The following is a 23,345-nucleotide window of genomic DNA, read 5'->3' on the forward strand; positions in this document are numbered from 1 at the left end:
AGTTTTAAAAAAAAAAAAAAGTTTTTTCAAGCGAATGAACTGGACAAACAGCAGGTCCTGAGAGTCGCAACTAGTCGTACTGAAGGTTACCGGTTTGAATCCCACTACTGCCGCTGTGCCTCCCAGCACACAGTTCCCACTTTTGGACTCAAGTCAGAGGTTTGATTCCCACCTCCTATTGCAGTCCCCTTCATTAAGGTACTTACTCTGTACTGATGTAGTAAAAGTAAGGTAAGTGGAGTCAACTCGTATGGTTCTTGTTATCGGGGAGGGTTCGGAAGCGGTTCACCATGGTCTTCTCCCACACCTTACCGTGGGAGGAAACCCACAGAAATTCCATGCGGACTAAGGGGATTCGAGGTGCTGCACTGATCCGCTTGCGAGTTCAGGCGGCGTCCTCAAACTCAGCCACCTGTACAGAACCGGTGGATTTGAGGGGAATTACCGCGGTGCGCCGAAGAAGGCTGGTCAGATCCCCAAAGCACATCACCAACCAGCTGCAGACACACAGGCAGAAGACGGCGGTTGCGTGAGCGTGGACATGGCGATGATGGTCGAACGGGCCCGTTGGCCATGGCACCGCCGAACTTTTGCGAAGAGAAGCCCTGATGGAGCTGCTCACCGCACCTTTCTGTCCGGCACAGAAGTGGTTCTGCGACTGAGCCAAAAATACTAAGTTATTACCACACTGGGGGAGGTAAAAGAACACAAAAGGAGCTCCTCATTCGGCTGCAGCCACAGGGTCCATTGAAGGAAGGACAAGTCCTCAGATGTGCTCATGGAGCCACAAGGACAACGAGTAGTGCTATTCGCTCAGGGCTCTTTCTAGAACATTCTGTGGGTGTGGGAGGTGGACACTGAAGAAGCAGGAGGAGACTTTTAAGGACACCGTGGACAGGCAGGAAAACAAACAGATGGATGTTAGGTCCAATCAGAGCAGAACTGTCCCTGGAGGCGCAGATGAGAAGGTCGGACTCTAGAGAAGACGATGACGATGGGAAAGCTGAAGAAGAAAAAACGAGGAGCAACCAGGTGGATGGACTTAAGCACAGTGACAGTGGACACACCTCTCTCAGCACTAAGGACCCAAGTGGAGGACAGAACTTGCTGGAATGAAGGACTCTATAACTCTAGGAACAAGAGTGGACATCTACTCCTTGGCTCATAAGACAACGACGAGGCCCTGACCACAGGCTCCCCAGGTTCGGCACGCAAACGCAGAGACGGAGACGTCCCTCCCGCAGGGTGGCGACTCGCGCAGTTCCCCGGTAAACACAAACAGCAGTCGGTACCAGGCGGGAAAACGCTGAAGATCGGCGGTGCAGCCGACGCAGAACGGGCGACCGCCAGCCACCTCACAAGCTGTTACTCGCACCCTGCGCCTGACGACCCGGCAGGATGAACGCGCTGCGGTTCTGCTGTGTCACCACGTTGCCAAAGGACAAGCAAATTCCCCGAGTCGAACCGTGAAGCCTGCGACAGGGGCTGGTGGAGCGGGTTTCACGTCCCGACCGCGGTGAGCTGCAAAGCACCACGCCGCACGGCTTCGGAAACATTTAAACATCACCTTCGACTTCTCTGGTTCAGGGTGAACCGTGACCCTTTGAGTGGCCATGGCAACCGTGCTCAAGGTGGGAGGAGGGGGACGGTCCGAGGTTGTTTTGGGTGACTCTGAGGGGTCACAAAGACATCCTGTGCAAACAAAGACGGAGGACAGGGCCCTATTTAGTAAACACGCAGGTTGGGGGGTTCACCCGTGGGGAGGGGCTCAGAAGGCAGTCATGTGATGTGGGAAGCAGGAAGGGATGCGACCGTGCCAAGAATCCGCAGAACAAAAGGTTTTTATACGTCTGTGGTTCAGCGAAGACATAACAAAAACACGGCGGCATCCCGCAGGGTGTGGAGAGATGAGAGCCCCCCCCGCTGCCGGCGCGCACACACCTGCCAGGTGAGCGTGTGACACACCAGTCCGACACACACCTAAACACTCTGACGCTCTCCCCCTGTGCCCGGCGTGGACGGGCAGGACGCGAAAGAGTGGACAGCGAAGCTCTGAGATTCCCATCGTCTCACTTGTCTCCAGGTTGCTATGAGGGGGCGGAGCCTAGCAGGGTGGGAGGGGCTCTCGAACCCTGCACACCGCCCCTCTGTAGTCTTGTTATTCCAGGAGCAGCAAGTGGTGCAGCAGTCAGAGCCTTGCTAAGAAGTTCTGGGTCGAATCCCACCTGCTGCTGCAGTACCCTCGATCAAGGTACTTTCCCGGATTTGATACAGTAAAAATTACCCTGGTGTGTAACAGGGTAAACCGGCAGTCAAAGGACCCACGTCCCTTGGCCAGGATGGTCAGCGGTGTGCCCCCCAAGTGGCATCCAGTAAGTGCGGTTTGGTCTGAGGTCTACTTCATGCAGGACAGCGCGCACGCGCACACAGAGCACCAGACAGCCAACATCCTACAATTATATCCTATAACCAGTGACCGGTAAAGCGGTTCAGCTCGTTGGAACCCGACGGAGGGGGGCTGTGGGCCCGTCCCCCGCGGGACGCCCCTCGTCTCATCCCCGCGGCCACGGAAAGAACATTCATCGGCAGGATCCTGGGCTCCGAGTCGAGGAGGTGGAGGAGTGGCGGCAGGTGTGGGCTGCACCTGCTCTTCCCACAATCCCTCCTCTCGACTCAGTGCCACTTAGCTGATTAAACTCATTGATGCCGTGTGACGTAACCCCCCAGCCACCCCAAGAAACAGAGCGAAAAAGAGACGGGTGAGACATTTAGCAAAGTGCTGCCTCTTCAAACAAGGGCCCCCGCACTTCCCCGTGAAAAGGTTTTCAAGGAGGGCGTCGACTCTCTTACCATCCGTGTGACTAAACTTCGAGGGATTGTGTTACCGAAGGGGGGGCATAAACATCCATCTCCTTGTCTGCAAGCCCCCCCCCCCCACACCAACAAAGGAAACACAAGAACTGAGGTCTGCATCTATTTATCCAGCTGAAAAAATTCTCCAAAGCAACACGCAACTCAGAGTATTTCTCCATTTACGCAGCAGGGTAATTTTTACTGTGCCAATTCAGGGTAAGTACCTTTCTGAAGGGTCTGGCTGTAAGACATGAGATCGGAAGCTTCCAGCAGCCGGGCGGTAGGTCAAACGGCAGTACTGACCTCTGCCCCAGAAGGGCACAATGTCAAATGGCTACGGCCCCTCGCAGCCTCCTGGGAGCCACAGAAAAGGTTATTGGATATGATTTTATGGGATTTATTAAGCTCTCCAAGCCCCTCCCCCAAACATGTGGGATCCTTTGAACACACAGGATGTCCTCTATAAGGTGCACTAACGCTCACCACTGCAGCTTGTAGTTTGGGAGATAGAATGCAGAAACGCACGTCCTGTGTAGTGGACAAAAAAAGAAGAGCCATGTCTCAGGAGCGTACAGATCGTGGAGAAGCAGGGCGGGGGTTATAAAGCGAGGAGGAGCCTCAAACGCTGCTGCGGCCCCCCTTTCCCAGGCCGACTCGAGCCCACGTGGATGGAGGGAGACGGACGGGGGGTGGGGGGTGTTATCTGGGGGATGAGTGAACAAACAATCGGAGACAATTAACAGCAGAAGGTCCAACCTGCAGGAGCAGAAACGTCCCTCAGCTGCATGTGTCCACCGTCCCCCCCGCAGGGTTCATCATCATCAGCTGCGTGGCACAAAAAAAACAGCACTAACACCTGGGGTGGGGGGGTGACGTGTCGTCTGGCCATGCCAGGAATGCAAATCTCTCTCACACACACACACACACACGCACACACACAGACGCGCACAGGGGCTCTCGCGGGCTACGCAAGCTAATGCTCCGAGGCAGTTTTCATTAGAATCTGACCAACTGAGCATGAAAGAGCGCAAATAGCTGCTGTCCAAACACAAGCAAATAAAGTAAATAAAAACACTGCGGGCACAGAGAAGGAAATAAATGAGGGCTTTTCCACACGTGTGTGTGTGTGTGTGTGTGTGGACTGACTGCACACGTTCATTACGCCTCTTGCTTTTGGGAACCGACGCCTTCGCTTCAGTACGTCGAGATTGCCTGCGTTGTGTGTGTGTGTGTGTGTGTCGGCCGGGGGGGGGGGGGGTTCGCCCAGCCCGACTCCAGGAAGGAACGCAGCACAGCGTTCTGCGCCGCCTGACCGCAAATCGCATCAGCAGTAACGAACACAACTTTTTACGTGTAGATACATGGCGGATACTTTTTGACTCGCTCTCGTATTTCTTTGTATACATTTTCTGGAATTTTCCAAAGAGAAAAATCTGGAAAAATCGTGGGAATAAAAAATACTTTACTTAAATATCTGAAGTGACTCACTTGCCTAAAACTTTGAATTATAAGATTATTAAAAATATTTTATTTGAAATTCAGGTGTCGTCGTTAGCGATTTCCTACTTCGAATGGTCAATTATTCGGTAAAACAACAATAGGGCAAGATGAGCCCTGTTTTGGGGTGGGGGGGTTCATGTCTCCCTCTCCTTGACACAGGTATGTAGGAGCAGGACAGGTGTGGTGGAGGTCACATGATCCGGCGTGGAGGAACGACCTTTCCAAAGAGACAAAGGTCCCAGGAGTGGGGGGAGCGCAGCGGCCGCCGCTCGGCCTTCTGGGTCGCCCCGTTGCCCCCGACACCCCGACACGCCGCCTCGGAGCTCCATTTGCATTTCAAATGAAAGCCCTTTTCACAGGAGACCTGGACACATTCGGCCTCAATGACACCTCCCTCACCTCCAGCAGGGAAGATCCATCAGAAGGAGCTGAGCAAATTGGGAGGGGGGGTCACTTTGAAGAAAAGTGTCCAATAAAAGAATAAATTGCAACAGCAAACCTAAACGTTCATAGGAAATTCTTCCTTAAAATCTACATTTGTTTATTTCACAAAGCTCTTTGCAGCACCTCGATCAAGGACACTACAGCAGGAGGCGAGATTGGAACCCCGATCCGTCTGAACACTGCTCCACCTGCACCCCAGGCCGAAAAAATTAACCTGCAAATGAGCAAAAGTAAAAGTGCAAACGAGGCGCGGCGATGCCGCCTGGTGCCATATCCCAGCGACCCCTGGAAAAGTCACCTTACCGCCAAACGGTGACCTTTCGGAGCGGAAGTGACCCCCCAACCCGACCTACTGGACCGGCCGACCGTCCCACGTACCTTGACGGTGAAAGAAAAATGAAAAGCTTTCAAAACCAACAGGAGCCCCAGCTGTGTGCTAATTTTAATATTGTAAATAGCGCGCGACCTGCACATGAACGGTACATCATAGAGCCTCTCACCCTGTCCACTCTCCCGGGGGGGGAGAGAGAAATAGCTGAAATAACTCCTCACTGATGGGCGACAGCAAACGATAGAAGGAGATTTACTCGGGTTTCCGCAGAACAGCCCGACGTCGTTCGTAACTGTCCGCCAACCAGAAGGAGTGCAACCGCGGGTGGGACGAGTGGCAGGACCAAGGGGTGCCGGAGAGAGGGCGGCCGTCCCGGGAAGCCAGAAAAGGGCCGATGAAAGATGTGTGGAAAATTAGGTATGACTTGTGATCCATTCTGATCCGTAAGAAACAAAAAAAAAAAAAAGACTTCTTGGCAATCAGTGCTCTCCCTTAGCTATTTCTATCAATCTATTCTATGTAGCTCTAGGGAACGAAGAGCAGGTTTACTTTTACCGAGACACACAGAAAAACATACAAAAATACGAACACGTCACCAACGTACCAGTGAATTCCTTTTTAGGGGATGTTTTTCAAAAAGATGACCGTTAAGGCGGCTGCGTTTGCCGAAGGAACCGATATTATGGCGATATAATGTATCTTTACGGTGACACAGGAGTGACCATTAAAAACTGATGGGCTCTGTTGAAATCTGGCCCAAATCTATGCGACGCCAAACGGAAAACCACGAAGGGATGAGACTGAGAAACATTTCGAACGCTTTTCGCAGAAATCCTATCGGTCGTCTCAAACGTGCTCTAAACGCGGTACCGGTACCGGTAGCTCCTCGCCGGAGACGGGCACAGCTACAGCGGCACGCAGGAAGACAGCGGCGTCGTCACTGGAGGGTCTTTCAGGCTACGAGGCAGGAAGAAGAGTTAAAAACCCACTTTGATCCCCATTAAGTGGTTTCTTCTCACTTCTTTTGACAAATGAGTTTCACAGGCCGCGGTGGAGAGGAGACGCGGTTCAGAGCTCCGTCAGGCAGGAGGGGCGAGGGGCGCGAAGGAGCCGGATGGGCCGGGCCTCAGCGCAGCCATGGCGACAGAGCGGCTAAAACACAAAAGTAACTGAGTACAATCACCAACCTCAAGGACACTACTGCAACGGGGGGGATTTGAACCCGTAACCTTTGGATCCAAAGGCACACTTTCTAACCACTGTGCTACCGGCTGCTGCCGCACATAAAAACATGGAAAACGATCCACGTGATCGTCAGCCAGAGGCGGCACATGCAAAGTCCGGGGTCTCGGGTCTTGAACCCTAGGTGTTGTTCCGGTAAACGGTTCCAAGCGCTTCGCACGGCTCAACGGTGTCAGTACTAAAGTAAGACGGACAGGCTCGCCGTTTTCCAAGGCACCGAAGCAGTCTCCACGGGACGGGCCTGGACATGCGCCAGCGCAACTGAGAGGGAATCGGGTTCCCTGGGACTCAGAGCGTAGCACTAAGAACGGCTGAAAGGTTGCGTGAGGAGGACCACCGCAGCGGCGTCCCAGCGCAGGACAAGGATCGCCCTCACGTGGGCCCTTAGCACCTGGTGGTCTTCATCCTCCCTGAAGGACAGAGGCCTCATCATTGGCAACGGGGACAAGGACAGCTGAGGAGGAAAGGAACACACGACCGCAGCACATGACTCGACGCTTCATGGCGAGGCCGTGCCGAACCAAGGTGTGCGTCCTCACCCGGAGCAACGTTTACCTCTTTACTCATAATCAGGGGGCAGTTTGGAACCGGGTCCATCCATCCAATTGTTGTTAGTAACTGCTTGTCCAGTGCAGGGTCATGACGGTCCACAGTCCACGGCAGGACCAGCGCACACAATGGGCAGGGCACTTACACACACACACACCCTAAGAGTAATTTAGAGCCCCAGTTCACCTAAATGTATTGGTCTGGACTGTGGAAGGAAACCAGAGCATCTGAAGAAGGCTTGAAGTGATCATGGGAGGACATGCTAACTACCAACAGGCTGAGGGGGCACTGAGCCCACAGCCCAGGAGCCTGCTTTGTACACTGGACTCCTTACACTGATTTACCCGTTTGTATAGAAAGGTCACTGTTAGTGTGTCAATTCAGAGTAAGGACCTCCATCAAGGGTACAACAGCAGCAGGTGGGTGTGGGGTTCGAACCCAGGACCATCAGGATGTAAGGTAACCCTTGCTGTGTCACAATTCAAATTCCACTTTGACTGAGATAAACAGAACTGAATGGGCTCGTTTACTGCAGCGCCGTCGGCATCATTATTATTAATATTTCATTTCCAAATGAAACACAAAAACACAAAACTTAACGCGACCGCCCGTGCTACACGCTACACTACAGGGCCATTTTCACTCTGTCTGGCTAAAGGGCGCCGCTCGTACGGACGGCCATCGTACAATAACTCGGCCTTTTCATCAAAATCAATTTATGTCCCACCCGGGGGGGGGCAAAAGATAAATGCTGAGATGTGATTAACGGCTAGTGGAATAATGGACGAGTCAGATGGTTCATTAGAGATTTAGTGCAGAAACAATAAACTAATTAAAAGGGAAGCGTGTGGTAGGGGTGCGAATGGGGAGGGGGGAGGGGAGGGTCACTGGAGCGCCTGGACTCCAAAGGCCCCTCCCACTCCCCCTCCCTTCTCATCCCTCCTACGGGGCAACAGGCAGGACCAGTATGTGATCTGATGTGCAGGACATTGTTTCACAGGTCATTAATCCTCGGGGGGATCCAGCAGGGGTGGGGGGCCTCACTGTTGACACGGCGACCCTGCTCTAAAATACCCCCCTCCGGGGCACCAGGGAGACATTTAGGAAAACAAGTAAAGGAAACAAAAGGAAAGGGGAAAAACAGCTGAGAAGGATGTACCCCCTATGCGTGCGTGCGTGCGTTGGCTCTCTGTCTTTCCCCCCCCCACACCCACACACACACACACACACACACACACACACACACACACACAACACGAGCGAATGCTGACCAAGACCTCAGTATCTGCGCTGAGTTAATGGTCAACAGCTGCCATGTGCATGAAAAAGGGTCCCCTGCGGAGGCCCGAGTGCCGTGTCACCGGAGCCGCTTTGCATCACCGTCCGTCACCGTCCATCTCCTGAGGGTCCAGCCCACGCCAACGCGTGACGGTCCACAGATTGGGCCGCTCGGAGCGAGCAGATTGCCGAGCAGCGGTGTTGCAGTCGCCTACACGCCGCTCCTGCCTCCGGTAGGGGCCACTGCCCCACACCTCGTGCCCAGGTCTGAAACTGAACGGTTACAGACATCCCTCGCGTAACGAACGTTCGTTTTAGGACTGTTCAGCCTTATGAAAACACGAAAATTATACTCCATTCGACTCACTGAGACGAAACGCCACACAAGGACACACACACACACACACACACACACACATTTTCAGAACCGCTTGTCCCATACGGGGTCACGGGGAACCGGAGCCCACCCGGCAACACAGGGCGTAAGGCCGGAGGGGGAGGGGACACACCCAGGACGGGACGCCAGTCCGCCGCAAGGCACCCCAAGCGGGACTCGAACCCCAGACCCACCGAAGAGCAGGACTGTGGTCCAACCCACTGCGCCACCGCATCCCCCTCCACACAAGGACAGAAATGTGAAAATAAATAGAGAAAATAAGAGTCAGCTCAATGAGGGGAGGGACACAAAAAAGGAGCATGCAGTGTGTTGCACACATACAGTTTTCAACATGTGGGTCTTAAGCCTGGATTTAAAGGTGAACAGAACAGTTCTGATATTCAAATAGTATTTTCTTCCGGTTAAAAAGATGAGGCAGCAATTTTAGTGAAAAAAACAAGTAACTTTGATTGATTTAGTTTTTATTATCTGTTCTTCCAGTTTTCAATAAATTACAATTAAGAGTTCGTTTTATGAGAACTCACTTTGCAATTTTGATAGGGGACAATCGGTACCTGCTATGCAAAGCAGGACTGTACTGTATTTAATGTCTTTAACTGATATTTTCACCTGTTTTTTAGCTGAATCTTTTCCCCAGAGCTACGTACACAGCTCTACCCACTTACACAGCAGGGTGATTTTTACTCTGTCAATTCAGGCCGAGAACCTTGATCAAGGGTATTACAACAAGGGATGAGATTCGAACCTGCCACCTCCAAGTCCAAAAGCAGGGACTCTAACCACTGCTCCCCTTGCTGGTCCATAACATATATTACATTGATTTCACTGTGAACGCAGAAGAGGCGGAATGAATTCCGTGCTTAACGTAGGCCAGTGATGTGAATGAAGAATACAATAACTAAAATTACTCCACGCTCTAGTACATTCAACGAGCTCAGCGCAAACATGTGCACACGCTTTCTCTCTCTTGCCCTCTTACACACACACACACACACACACACACACACACCCAGCTGAAGACAGTGAGAAGAAAAATCACACAACAGGCCCATTTCCCAGACCCAGAAGCAAGGCCCACGGCAAGGAAACTCCAGAGCAGGAAATACCTAATTACCAAACCGTTATTTACATATTTACATCATCATCATCATCAGCCAAGTCAACACACAGAGGCGATCGTCCACACGGGCTGCACAGCAGGGGGGCGCTGGGAAAAGCGACAAACGTCTCAAGACTTTGAGATGCCCGCAAACAGAGCAATGCACGTGCACACAGATCCCCGGTTGCGATGGTAGATCCCAGCGCGCTGTGGTGTGACTGCGGTAAAGGCTGAGCGCTGTACCACACCGTACCGCACTGAAGTGCTGCTGAAAAACGGGAGAGCGGCGCTCTTGTTAACACTTAGCTAAATCAAGTGGTTTAATAAGCTGCTCTCGGCAGGGGTGCTTCAAAGACACGTCTGCTGTCAAACACGCCGACACAAACCTCCTGGTGAAAGGCCCCCCCAGCGCTGAGATAACAGAAACCGGACACTCTTTGTGAGGGGGGGGGCATATTGGCCCGATGACGGACGGGCCCAGGTTGGGCCTGGGAGAGGAAGCTGCCCCCTGGGGTCAGACGAGGGGGCAACCGGCGCCTCGGGGGTGACCCGCATTTCTTTAACACCGCTTCTCTGCCGCAGCTCCGCCCCCTTTTTACTAATATGTCAGAAGCAGCCAATCAGCATCATCGCCATCATTATTATTATTTATGCATGTGTGTGTTTATCTGACCTTCTTCTCCAAGGTGACTTACAATGTGAGATTTTACACTGATTTACCCATTTATACAGCAGGGTAATTTTAGCTAAAATCTTTCATTGATGCACAAAGAAAATGTGAAATCATATTTGCATATGTTTATAATGTAAAACATAAGCCACACATGTTTAAAACTCGAATATTTAAAACAGACACTGAGGTCTGGGAATTCTTCTTAAGGTTTTGTACTCCATTTGGACATTCCACTGATAGAATTCAGGGTAAGTACTCCGCTCAAGGGCACTGCAGCAGGAGATGCATGGGATTTGAACCCACAACATATGTCAACAAAGGAAGAGCTCCGTGGCTCCTTTCAGGATTGCGGGTGTGTAGGGAGCACAACTTGCACCGTCTCGTAACCATTCTTATTATTATTATTTTCTCAATAACTTATTTATCTGACACCTTTTTCCAGAGTGACTTACAGTGGTCTGTACTTTCAGCCATTTACACTGATTTACCCATTTACAGAGAAAGGTAACTTTTACTGTATCAGTTCAGAGTAATTGTACTACGTGCCGGGCTCCGATCTCACACGCACGTGTAGAAGCTGTACGGCCGAACAGCCGCGCAGGGAAAGAAGATTCGGGTTTCGGCGCTCGTCACCGTTTGGGGTCGAACTTCACTGCCCCTCTCGGCAGGGGCAGGGGTAGGGGGGGTCGGTGCCCCCACGTTCTCTCACCAGAGCAGCCAGAGGTGTTCGAGGAACGGTCGAGGTCAACACTGCCCTTATCTGCTGGAGCGAGGCTCTCAAGTGGCGGCACTGACTGTGTGTGTGTGTGTGTGTGTGTGTGTGTGTGTATGCGGTAGATAAGAGATTAAAGGAGGGGAAGGGGGGCAGTTAAGAAACAATTACCAGGGTACATCTGGGAAAGGAGGGAGTGCGAATTTCACCTGTTCAAACAAGGGGCAGGGCACGAGGGGAACGGGGGCCTCGTGTGACGCGCTAAACACGGCGCGAGCCCCGCACGCACCTATGAAATCAATATTGAGGGTGTTTCCCCACATCAGAATTCAGTGTCATTACTAATCACAAATCTGCGCGAGCTCGCTGGGTGTGTGACGTGTCGGAGGCGCGCCGCAGCGGCCCCGGGTGCGAGGGGCCCAGGTGCGGAGGCGTCCGAGGCGTCGCGCCGCGCCGCGACCATCTCGCTTCCTCTATCGCCCTCTAACGGTCGCGGCGCACGCTGCTCCCCCCCCCCCCCTCGCGTGAGCGAGCGGGAGGGGCGCGCCGAAGGAAAAGGGGCGTGGCTGAGAGTCGAGCCCCGCCCGTCGCTGACGTCAGCGCAGCAGAGAGGCAGAGCTCTAGGCAGAGTGAACTTCACACGAGCACCGGGCTGCGCGCTGCGCTGCGCTCCGCTCCGCTCCGCTCCCGTCTCCCGCTCCGCTCTCGCCGCCGGAGGAGTGTGTGTGTGCGCGCGCACCAACACACACACACACACACACACACACACACACACAAAGAGAGACAAAGAGCAGCGGAGCCGTTGCTCGGGCTACACACAGAGTGGCTGTCCGTCCGTCCGTCCATCCGTCCGTCCACCCGCCCTGGTCCCCGCTGTGGATTTACTCTCCGGAGCGGAACGAGGATTAATTTTGCCCGCTGTGGGTCTCGCGCTCTCGGTGCACCAGGCAGGCAGGTAAGTGCGCTCGCTCCGGCTCCGCTCCCGTCCTGGAGGGGCTTCGGCTCCTACATCTGCTGCCCTCGCAGGGGGGGCGTTTCGGCTCCTCTACCTGAAGGGGGGGGTGGGTTCGAGACCCTTTTCGCCCCCGGCAGCTGCAGACTCTCTGGTTCTGCCGTGTGGCGCGCGGTCACCGGACCGAGCTGTAACCCCCCCACCCCCCCTCCCGTCACTGCGGAGCCCCGGCGGATTGTCTCCGGGGTTGGGGGGATGGTCTGTAGGTAGATCGGGTTGGCTCGAGACCCCTCCGAGGGGCGCCCGGATCAGGGACGACGAACACCCGTCCAGATCGTGGAACCCGAACTCGGCCCTCGGAGTGCAGCGCGTCCAAAGAGGGGGGACAGACTCTAGAGCGCGCGCTCGCAGGATGACAGACGGCACGGCGAGGAGAGGAGAGGAGAGGAGAGCGAGCGAGTGGCAGCGCGCGCGCACACACACACACACTCCGAGCTGCACCGGCAGCACATGACCCATCACGACACGCACAAAAGGGAGAAGCACTCGGCCAGCGGGTGGCGCAGTGGTTATAGGTGCAGACGCGAGAACTTCATCGAGGATGAAGGTTGTGCGTTCGAATCTCACCTCCTGCTGTAGTGCCAAGGAGCAACTGATTCAGTAAAAGTTACCCAGCTGTATAAAGGGGTAAATCACTGTAAGCTCGATTATCTTGCGCCGTAAAGCCCTGACGCGCAAAATCCAGCTCAGACACAAACACGCTCTGCGTCCGATAGGGGAGATTACATCTGTTTACACGTACGTGTGTGTGTGTGTTTTGCAGGTCTGAGCGCGCGAACCGAACGCACCGCGCCCGCAGGACACACAGCTCGAGCTCGCGCTAATTGGATTCCAGGATTTCTATTAATATCGCGCAAAGTCGCCTGTTTGCCCTGTAATCGCATTTTGCGCCGGTGCGAAACCGCAGTCGATCTCCGGCCTCCGGGAGACGCTGTTCTCGCGATGGCCACGGGGGTGGTGGGGGGGTCCGGGGTCCATCGCTCGGGCCGCTCGCGTGGGGTTGGTGCGCGGATTGGATCAGCATCCGCAAACAAACAAACAAACAAACAACCATGAAGCAATCAGCGTCTCCGTGTCATCGATGGGCAACAGCCAACCAGCGGCATCCGATTGCTGCCTCATTTGCATGGAATATCAGCTACTTAATTATGGGGAGTCGCTCTCCTTTTCGGGGTGTTACCGCTAGCCCCCCACCCACACACACACAGAGGCTTGCAGAGACCACAGTGTCCTTTTTTTTTCCCCAGCAGCCGAACTCCTCCGTCCGACAGCCTTCGTCCTCCAGAGCGAGGAGCAGGAAAAACGACAAAGTGCCTCTTTCGTCCCAGAAATGGGGATTGTTCTCCTAAAACGACCACTAGTTTCTGATAACTGTTCACGTGATCAATCAGTCCGAACAGCGAGTTACTAAATGTGTTGAATAAATAGAAGGCAAGTTGTTACAGCTGGAAACCCTAACCCAGAGGCCAAGTGTGGCCAAAATATCATCATCATCATCACCATCACCACCCCTACTTACTGCTGCGTGCTGTTTTGACATGGAGGCACGGCCAGGCGAAGAGCAGTGTCTGGTACTCAGGTCTTTCTGTGAGGGGAGGGGAAGGGGTTAAAGGTTCGGGTGGTAAGGGGGGAGGGTGGGGAACGAGGGTCCACCATTCCACAGCTTGTACCACCCCCCAGCGGGGAGACGCTGCGCTGCCGGTGCAGGCCCCGAGAGGTGCTAAACCGCCGAGGGCCTCTTGACGCCGCACGCAGGTCACTGAGGACCTGGGAGGGTTGTGGGACAGTGAGAGAAATTACTGAGCAGCTTGTGACCGAATGGGCTCTAATTAGGACCAGCGCCTTGCAATCCGAAGGGTCGGGGTTCTAATCCCGCTCCTGCTGCAGTGCCCTGGATCACGGTACTCAAGCTGAGTGGACAGAGTAAAAATTACCCTGCTGTATAAACGGGTAAGGCAGTGCACCCTTTGCACTGCAGGTCACTTTGGAGGAAAGTATCAAGTAGGCCAATAAGAGGTAAACGTAGTCATTAAGGTGATTTCCCTCCCCGAGAGCAACCGCAACCGTTTCCTCCTGTCGGTGCGGATCTCTCCTCGAGGCTCCGCAAACAGCGTCAACAGGTAAATAGACAGATAAAGAAACGTTGCGCCCCCAGGCTCCACGTGCGGAGAAAAGCAGCCGGCCCTCACCTCCCTACAAATCCGCCCTTTTCGGCGGGGGGGTCCGGCCCCGCTTCGATTACCGGGCTGCGTACTAGCGAGGAGGACGTGCGAGTGTGTCGTCCACCTTTCTTCCTCGCGTATTTTCCTCCTGCCTTGGCTGCACGGTGTAGAAACAATGGCTGATTATTATTTATTAATTTCATTATTCAAAAATAGTCCTGTGAAAGTTTCTTGAGGCTTAACACACCCAGTATATATTTCGCAGTTATCCTGCCTGTTACAGTAATTTGTTTATCCTAGTATATTTACCCCACTATGTTATCTGTCCCAGCAATTTTTTTTTTTGTCTTTTGGGAGGAGAGAAATTACTACATTTCTAAACTTGTCTTAACAAGGATGAATAAATTGGAATTCCCTGGTAACTCAAGTCATTTTTATCCATTTATTAAAGGATTATATAGACCAAAGTCCTTTAAAAGGAGTCATTTATAACAGCGTCCTGTAATCCTTATAACATTTTGAAATACTCAGACTGTGTGTGTGTGTGTGTGTGTGTGTGTGTATGTGTATACATATGTATAATATATGCGCAATCTCAGAATCCCACTATGGGGATTTTCTTTGTTTTCCTTCCACTTATTTCTATTGTGTGCCGGGAGGGCAGATGGTCCGAGGACCAGTGGTTTGGTGGTCAGGGCTTCAACCCTTAATGTGTTTCAGGCCTAAGCTGAATTTTTCGCCAAAGTGATTTACCCATTTACACAACTGGGTCATTTTTACTGCATCAATTTAAATGTAAATACCTCGGGCATGGGTACCACAGCCAGAGGTGGGACTCGAACTCAGGTCCGTTGAGTACAAGGGAGCAGCCATAACCGCTGAGCTCCCTGCTGCCTCCCAGTGCCATGACAGAGGAGCTCCGTTAACATGCAGAAATAAACGGTGTGTTACCGTCGCCCTTTCTGGTACCCTCAGAGCACCGCACCCGTCCTGCCCAACGAGGAACCGCGGCGCTCGGGGGCGAAATCCGAGGATCGTGGAAAGAAAGGCAGACTGTCTGCCAACGTTCGTCTGAAAGGCCTCGCCCGTTGTTTTCCCACAGAATGGACACGACGTCACACGCGCACAGGAGCAAGGGGCATCCGCAGGCCTCTCGTTATTATCCTATTTTTACTACTAGTTTTTAATGGTCCAATAATCTCTTACTAAAAGCAGAGCAACAGTCCATTTTTCTGCTGCTCTTCTCGAAAACGACTTAAAACGTTAAGCTACTCACTATGATTTACCCACTTATACAGTCAGGCCATTTTTACTGTACGAATGCAGGGTGAGTACTTTGATCGAGGGCGCTAGAGCAGCAGGTGCCATTCGAACCCGGCTCTTCCCACCGCGCCACCTGCTGGCTCCTGCACGACGCAAGTCCAAGTGTACCGGTCCTGTGTAACTCAGCTCATGGCTCCGGCGTCACCGCAAACGGCTTCCCGCAGGGGGTCGGTCAACCGTTCCTGATGAGCTTCGCAATGCAGAACGGAATCCGGGAGCAGGCTGACCGGGTCACCGGGGGTGACTGCCAGGAGCCGGGTGCAGAGACCCACCTTCTGCCTCGCGAAGGATACGAGTGACACATTAACGCGCCTCAAATGTCATTAATCGTGCGCTGGACACGGGACGGCGTTTCGGCACCTTGCCGGGACACTGTTACCATGGTAAAGTGAAGTCGAGCATAACGAGCATAATGACCGATTAGTTAAACGGGTCCCCTTCCATCCGAACTCGTAGTTCTCCTGCGGTCGGCCGAGCCACCGGTTGCCGCTCTCGGGTCACAGACCGGTTTGGACGGCGCATAAATTGGCATGTGGACCCCCCACAGAGCACAGGAAGACTGCAGAATAAATTATTCAAACAAATTATCTTGAGGGGGGAAAGGATGCTGCTGAACGCTCATCAGTTACCGTGATTGCCATTCGCTCGCCCTGCGCCGCATAACAAAACTGACAACCCAGCCGACCCCCCCGCCTCGGTTTTTACTCTTCTGTTTTTCAGTTGAATATTATTACTTTTTGGCTCAAATTTAGTATTCCAATTCTGTGCAAAATGAACAGTGTTGTGAGGTGATGGTCCAAGGCAACTTCTGCACCTGCAGGGTGGATTGCGTCATTGGAGTCTGAATGGTGCGTCTGACAGCACTGTTGAGCCACTGTCTGTCTGTGTGTGTGTCCCACACTTTTTCTGCAGCCTTCTGTGCCACTTTTACACTTTGCACTGGGCATCGGTGCTTCCAGCCTCCTGGATGTCCAAAGCTACAACTGTCTCACTGGCCAACAGTCTGTGCACCACTGTTGAATTTTAAGAAGCTAGGACGCGGGGATTATACCACCGTACCTCCAGGTGTTTCGTCTCCGCTTGGCCTGAGAAGCCCTGTTCCTACTTGGCGGTAACATGTGGAGGACTGTGCATTATGTACAGGAAACTGGTAACAAGGGGGGCGGGGTCCCTATGGCCAGCTTAATTCGGAGGCTGGATGTGGGAGAGGGAAGGCTGCTCTGCTGTACGTGGGAGCTGCAGATGGGGTCCAAGTACATTTTTAGTAATTTCTGGGCTTCATAATTCATGAGTTTGTGTGCAGCCCTGGGGCGGCACCTCGAGAAAGGGGGGGTGGGCACCGGGGGTTCTGCCATAATTTCATATTCGTGCAACCGCCACCCAATTCATTCGAACCCCATGCTGAAGCACTGAGTGACGTGGCAGAGGACCCCCCCCCATTGCGGATCCCTGCCACATTCCGTATGCAGGGGAGGGGAGGGGAGCCGGCAGGACGGTGTTGCTGTAACGTATTTATAAGAATCCACGACAGTCCGTTTAATCCGGGTCCCGTAACCGGCGTCGCCTATCGGAGGCTTCCAGACGGGATGTTTATCCGCCGTAATTTGGCCAGAGAGGAAAGGAGGTCTTGGTACGCAGGGGTTGTGAGGGGATTTGACCCAGTGGTACTGTGAAATACAGTAAAATGATGCACTGAAAAGTTACTGCACTCCTTTCCCTTTCTCAACTGCATATCTCTAAACATATATAAATATATAATATAAATTTAATCGTGGTGTGGCTAAGAGTTTGAAAAATTCCGAAAATGCTTGGGAATGTGAGCTAGGGTGAGGAAGCTCCTTCAGGAGAGGCTGCGTTTTACCACGGTGCATGAAACGGCAGCTGGCCACGGGAGCAAAAAGTTTGTGGGACTGGAGGCAGTGCCGTCGGCCACGGTTCGCATGCTTCGCTCAGCTACCGCGTGGGCCCCGTTCTCCCGCTCCTCGACCCCAAAGCCAACCCTGTCCCGCCGCCGGGTGATGACCTCACAAACTGTCCCGTTGTCTCCTCATTTGACCTCCATTGCCTCTTTCTCCCTGCTCGGCTCTAACGCTTTAAAAATGAGATTATAAAGGGGCGGCTCGCGGGCCGTTGGAGCCCCAGGGCACAGCGATCGGCACAATAAGGGCCGACCGACAGGAAACACCCCCAGCGGACTGAGAGCCCTCCTGCTCCCTGACAGACACATCAGAAAGTCAAATTTGTTCTTTTTTCCTGCCTGTATTTTTATTTTATGTTAAATACATCTGATCTCTAGTGCCGCTTGGACCACATGGTGAACCTTTGACCGTCTGGGCGCCCTCAGTCTCACTGGTCGTCTCCAACAAGGCTGTGTGTTTACATGCATGACATCACACCTGTGCGTTTATTGCCCCTCGGCTGCGTGCGTCAGGTACGTCCAGGTGAGCGCTGTCAAGTGAGCCGCTAATGTCTGCGTTCTTTTTGTTTATTCTTTTTTTAAGGATTCGAGGACAGGAGGACGTCCCACAGACCCTCTGGACTAACAGGCAGCTTGTTGTTCGAGGCGCCGCCAGGAACGAGCACGATTCTGGATAAATGGTTTTCGGGAAGGACGACTGGATATCCATAACCTGGTTCGGATAACGTCAAAGGGGGAATTGTGCCGCGTTCGCCAGCTAAGGGATCGATCCCGTGGAAGTTTCTGGAGAGCAGGCCGAGGCCGGATTTGCCATTTGTTGCCGAGCAGCATGAGGTATCTCCCCGAGAGGAGGCCAAAGCTGCTGTCCCGCGTGTCCTCGCAGAGGGGAACCTGTCCCGCCATCTAAGGGATCGTACAGCACGAGGGCTCGTTGCGCCCAAAGGGCCTCGCTTTTGGCTCCGACCCTCCGAAGCATGAACGCTGGAGACCTGGGCACACGCCACGAGGTCGGCAGCGCAAACAAGGAGCGGTCCGCCAAGTGCCGGCCGGGCAGGACGTAGCCCAGCGGAGTCCACGCTATACCCGCAATCTCCTCCTGGATACACCGAGGGGCAAGAAACTACGTTTATAGTCGCCTTTGGATACCTGGAGGTTGGCAGAGGAGCTCGCTGTTCTGTCCATTCAGGTATTGAAAAAATTTTGTTTTGCATGTTCCATTGGCGAGATACGATGCGTAATGAGATGGCTTATGGGACAGGTCCCGACAGAGTGCACAGCTCAATGAATAGAAAAATGAGTGTGTCACATGCAGGCAGTGACATCAGCACATTCTTAGCTGGACTGAAGCTGTCTTTTACTGTATGTGGATATGATGGACAATTCGCAGTGAAAAATATGTTCTTTGTTAACAAACGGTGGGAATCGTCACCATTCTGTTTAGGATAGCAATTCAGAACTTATAAAAAGGAGGGGAAAAAAGAAAAGGGGGTCATGAAATGTGACGGAACAAGCGGTTGGTAACAAGATAATAATAATAATAATAATAATACAACCCAGTAACTCCTGTCCACACAGCAACTGTTGACACTAAACACATGAACAAAACCTTTCAGAACACTTCTTAAACATTAAAGTGAGAAAGTAAAAGATGAAAGTAACAGAAACCCATATATGGCAAAGGATGATGGGAAATCTGACACACTGTTTAAACACAGCTTCGGTGACGCTTAACTGCTCAAGGGTGACGGCATCTCAAAGTGTCTCAGCCGCCCCCTGATTTTGGCCTTGGACAGCCTGGTCAGCAGGGGGCCAAGGTGGCCGCAGGCCTAGTTAAGGTCCGTAGGGGCTCCCATTGCCACTGAACACACAACGCCCGCTGCCAGGAGCACAAATTACTGCCGCTACCCGGCTGCCTTGTTAAAAATGCGAGGAATCTCTTTTAAAAGCCTTTCCTCAGATCTTTATTTTAAGAGCGATTGTAGTTTTTTTTTTTTTTTCCTTCCCCCAATCCGTCGTCTTCCTTAACAGGGGGAGTTTGCACATGCGGCGCACTGGGGGATTAATCTTGAACATCAAACGCAGGCGTGCGAGTCCAGGAGAAGCGCCGCCGTTTCACAGGGGCTGTTTGTACGACAGCTATCTCGACAAGGCCCGACTTTGTCAGCCCCCCAACGCTGCGGACAAGTGAACGAACGAGCGAGCGAGCGAGCTGGCCTGCGATCGTGTTACCGGTAGGGATGCCGAACACGGGATTCGATTCAGGCCAACTCGGAGGTTTAGGAATTTCTTATCTCTTTACAAGGCCGACTGGAACCCGACACCCACTCGTGGTGCGCTTCAGACTTCAAAACTTCGCATTTGGGAAGGATGTTTTGATTTTATCTTTGACAAGCGGTGCGGCGACTGCATTACGCGTTTAGGACGTATCATTAAAACGTTGTTTGGATTGGGTTTCGTTTCTCGCTGTCAGCAGAATTTGGACTCGTTTCTCGCAAAAAAAAAAAAGCGTCTGGGGGTCGTGCCTTTGTTGAAGAACGCAGACGAGCGAAACAAAAAATATTTGCCTGTTACTCTGCAGGTGTATGATGTATCGGCAGACAAAATAAAAGATATAAATGTAATAGTTTGGGCCCCAGCAGGGCTGTGTGTTACTGTGTAAATCGCTCTAGTTTACCAACTTCTTCTCCAGTCAGAGAAGATCCACCGCGTAAATGTGTGTTCATGTCTTGCCCAAATCTTCCTTCTCTACAGAGGAGTGCAACCGTTCTTCAGGATGATGTACAAGGAGAAGGTCTTCCTCCTCTTCCTCACCAGAGTTGGGCTCCTCCTGGGCCGGAGCCCGGGGGTCACGTCCTGCCCTTCCTTGTGCCGCTGCGACGGGACCTTCATCTACTGCAACGATCGCGACCTGACCTCTATTCCGACAGGGATCCCGCGGGACGCCACTGTCTTGTACCTGCAGAACAACCGCATCCACAGCGCCGGCATCCCAGCGGAGCTGCGCGGCCTCACCCGCGTCGAGAAGATCTACCTGTACTGCAACAACCTGGATGAGTTCCCCACCAACCTGCCGGTCAGCGTTAAGGAGCTGCACCTCCAGGAGAACAACGTGAGGACTATAACTCGCTCCTCGCTGGCCCAGATCCCCAACATTGAGGAGCTGCACTTGGACGACAACTCCGTGTCGGCCGTCAGCATCGAAGAGGGGGCCTTCCGTGACAGCAACCACCTCCGCCTGCTCTTCCTGTCTCGCAACCACCTGAACACCATCCCGACCGGCCTGCCCAGCACCATCGAGGAGCTGCGCTTCGACGACAACCGCATCTCCTCCATCTCCGAGCAGTCTCTCCAGGAACTCATAAACCTGAAGCGTCTGATCCTAGACGGCAACTTGCTCAACAACAAGGGCATCGGCGAGATGGCCTTCGTGAACCTAATAAACCTGACGGAGCTCTCGCTGGTACGCAACTCGCTGACGGCCCCGCCGGCCAACCTGCCGGGCACCAGCCTGGAGAAGCTGCAGCTGCAGGACAACCACATCAATCGCGTGCCGCCGGGGGCCTTCGCCTTCCTGCGGCAGCTGTACCGCCTCGATTTGTCCGGCAACAACCTGAGCAGCTTGCCGGTGGGTGTCTTCGACGACCTGGACAACCTGACCCAGCTTCTGCTGCGCAACAATCCCTGGTACTGCGGCTGCAGAATGAAGTGGGTGCGGGACTGGCTCCGTTCCCTGCCATCCAAGGTCAACGTGCGGGGTCTCATGTGCCAGGGCCCTGAAAAGGTCAAGGGGATGGCCATCAAGGAACTGGCTACCGACTTGTTTGACTGCACTGGTGCCGACGCCGCCACCCCGCCTATGTTCGAGACGAGCACGGCCTCAAACACACTGCCCCCTTCCAGGGGCCAGTGGCCCCCGTTTGTCACCAAGAGGCCCGTGGTTAAGGGGCCCGACCTCAACAAACACTACCGAAGCACCACTCCTTCGGGCGGCAAGATCATCACCATAAGCGTCAAGTCCGCCAGCGCAGAGACCGTTCACATTTCCTGGAAGGCGTCGCAGCCGATGACTGCCATGCGTCTCAGCTGGCTGAAGCTCGGACACAGCCCGGCCTTCGGGTCCATCACGGAGACCATCGTTCAGGGCGAGAAGACGGAGTACCTGCTGACCGCACTCGAGCCGGAGTCCTCTTATCGGATATGCATGGTTCCCATGGAAACCAGTAATATTTACCTCTCGGACGAGACGCCCGTGTGCATAGAGACGGAAACGGGCTCCCTGAAGCCGCACAACCCCACCACCACCCTGAACAGGGAGCAGGAGAAGGAGCCCTACAAAAACTCGAGCCTGCCGCTGGCCGCCATCATCGGCGGGGCCGTCGCGCTCCTGGCCGTCATCGTGCTGGCGCTCGTGTGCTGGTACGTGCACCGCAACGGCTCGCTCTTCTCCAGGAACTGCACGTACAACAAGGGCCGCCGCCGGAAGGACGACTACGCCGAGGCCGGCACCAAGAAGGACAACTCCATCCTGGAGATCAGGGAGACTTCCTTCCAGATGATCCCAATTAACCACGGAGGCGTATCCAAGGAGGAGTTTGTGATTCACACCATCTTCCCGCCCAACGGCCTGAGTCTGTACAAGAGCGCGCACAGCGACAACAGCGGCAGCAACAGGAGCTACAGAGACAGTGGAATACCAGATTCGGACCACTCCCACTCGTGATAGTCAATGTGCCGCCGAGACTTTTTATTATGAACACGTGACTTGAAACCCCATCGGTCTTTTGCAAAACACTGGATTAAAAAGACTGAAGAAGCAATGTTCTGTACATTTGCCATATAATTTATATTTAAGGACTTTTTATTAAGGGAAAAACAAAAAGGTTTGAAATTGCAGGCCGTCACTGAGCCACCGCTGTATGTAGTCATCAGCTGCAATTCTATATTTTAGAGATTTGTAGTAATTTGTACCGTATTTCCTTTGCTTTAGGTTCCAGACCAATTAAAATTTTGTGCTCTACTGAAATATGATGACTTGTCAACTGTGAAAGTGGATTTTCATTACTGTGTTGAACAATCAAAAATTCGAAAAAGAAACATTAAAACCTTGTAGTATAAGCACAGGTAATTTTTCACTTTGTCAGTATTGATAATGTCGGAAAATAAACAACGGGGGGTTGGGGGTAAAAGCGACAAGCATCATGGGAAAGTAGGCCACGGCAGATTAATCCGAAAGCAGAGGAGGGGATGTTGTGGTGCCGCGAGCAGACGCGAGGCCAAGCGGGCCCCGGGTGCAAGCGCCTTTTACTTTGCCATTCTGAGACGGGAACGCGAGGAGGTGTCGGCATTCATTTCGGCTTTGTTTCACATGCAAAAATAAAGATCTTTGGCCATGGCGAAGAGGGGGTTTCTGTGGCCTCGTGCGTTTAGGGGGTCACGGGTATGGGAGCGAATTAAGCAAACGGCGCCATTCTAAAGCAGGAGATGCCGATGGCGAAAACGTTTAGAGTAAGCGACCGCACGACATCCTGCGGCGCGGTGCATCACGTCATCGTGAACGCTGCCCTCGAAACGCGACTGCTACCCGGGCACAAAAGAAACAAAATGGTGGGAAGAACATTCTGGATTGTGTCATTTTTTTTGTTGTTTTTATTACTATTATTACAATCATTATTATTTCTATGTTATATTTTCAGTTCCAGCCACTTTTTTTTTTTGTTGCCACAACTGAAGGTAATTGTTCTTTACAACGGAAACCAAAGTGCATTGTACGCCCTTTGGCCAGTCTTGTATGTGCCTTGATCAAATGCTTATCGTATTTAGCTTTTTAAGAAGAATCAGTGACTTAAAACTTT

The 23,345-nt window shown here is 52.9% G+C and overlaps 2 protein-coding genes across 4 annotated transcripts in view; one reads left to right on the plus strand and one right to left on the minus strand.

Moving 5' to 3' along the window:
* The window catches only part of macrod2 (mono-ADP ribosylhydrolase 2), a 257,408-nt gene that overhangs the window by 170,110 nt on the left and 63,953 nt on the right, over positions 1-23,345 (minus strand). The gene's annotated exons all lie outside the window — the stretch shown is intronic.
* flrt3 (fibronectin leucine rich transmembrane 3) lies at positions 11,844-23,146 on the plus strand. 2 transcript variants are annotated; one of them, XM_018740105.2, is made up of 4 exons: positions 11,844-12,033; positions 18,077-18,679; positions 19,522-19,724; positions 20,245-23,146. In XM_018740105.2, the coding sequence occupies exon 4, from the start codon at positions 20,267-20,269 to the stop codon at positions 22,211-22,213; it is 1,947 nt and encodes a 648-aa protein (XP_018595621.1). In that variant the 5' UTR covers positions 11,844-12,033; positions 18,077-18,679; positions 19,522-19,724; positions 20,245-20,266; the 3' UTR covers positions 22,214-23,146. The 2 variants fall into 2 exon arrangements, with proteins under 2 accessions (XP_018595621.1, XP_018595620.1); XM_018740104.2 differs by lacking the exon at positions 19,522-19,724.

Source organism: Scleropages formosus, chromosome 4 (assembly GCF_900964775.1).
Source record: "Scleropages formosus chromosome 4, fSclFor1.1, whole genome shotgun sequence".
NCBI classification, from domain to species: Eukaryota; Metazoa; Chordata; class Actinopteri; order Osteoglossiformes; family Osteoglossidae; genus Scleropages; species Scleropages formosus.

What these genes read in the sequence shown, in the direction of transcription:
- flrt3 (XM_018740105.2), top strand. Translation starts at nt 20,267, where the DNA reads ATGATGTACAAGGAGAAGGTCTTCCTCCTCTTCCTCACCAGAGTTGGG.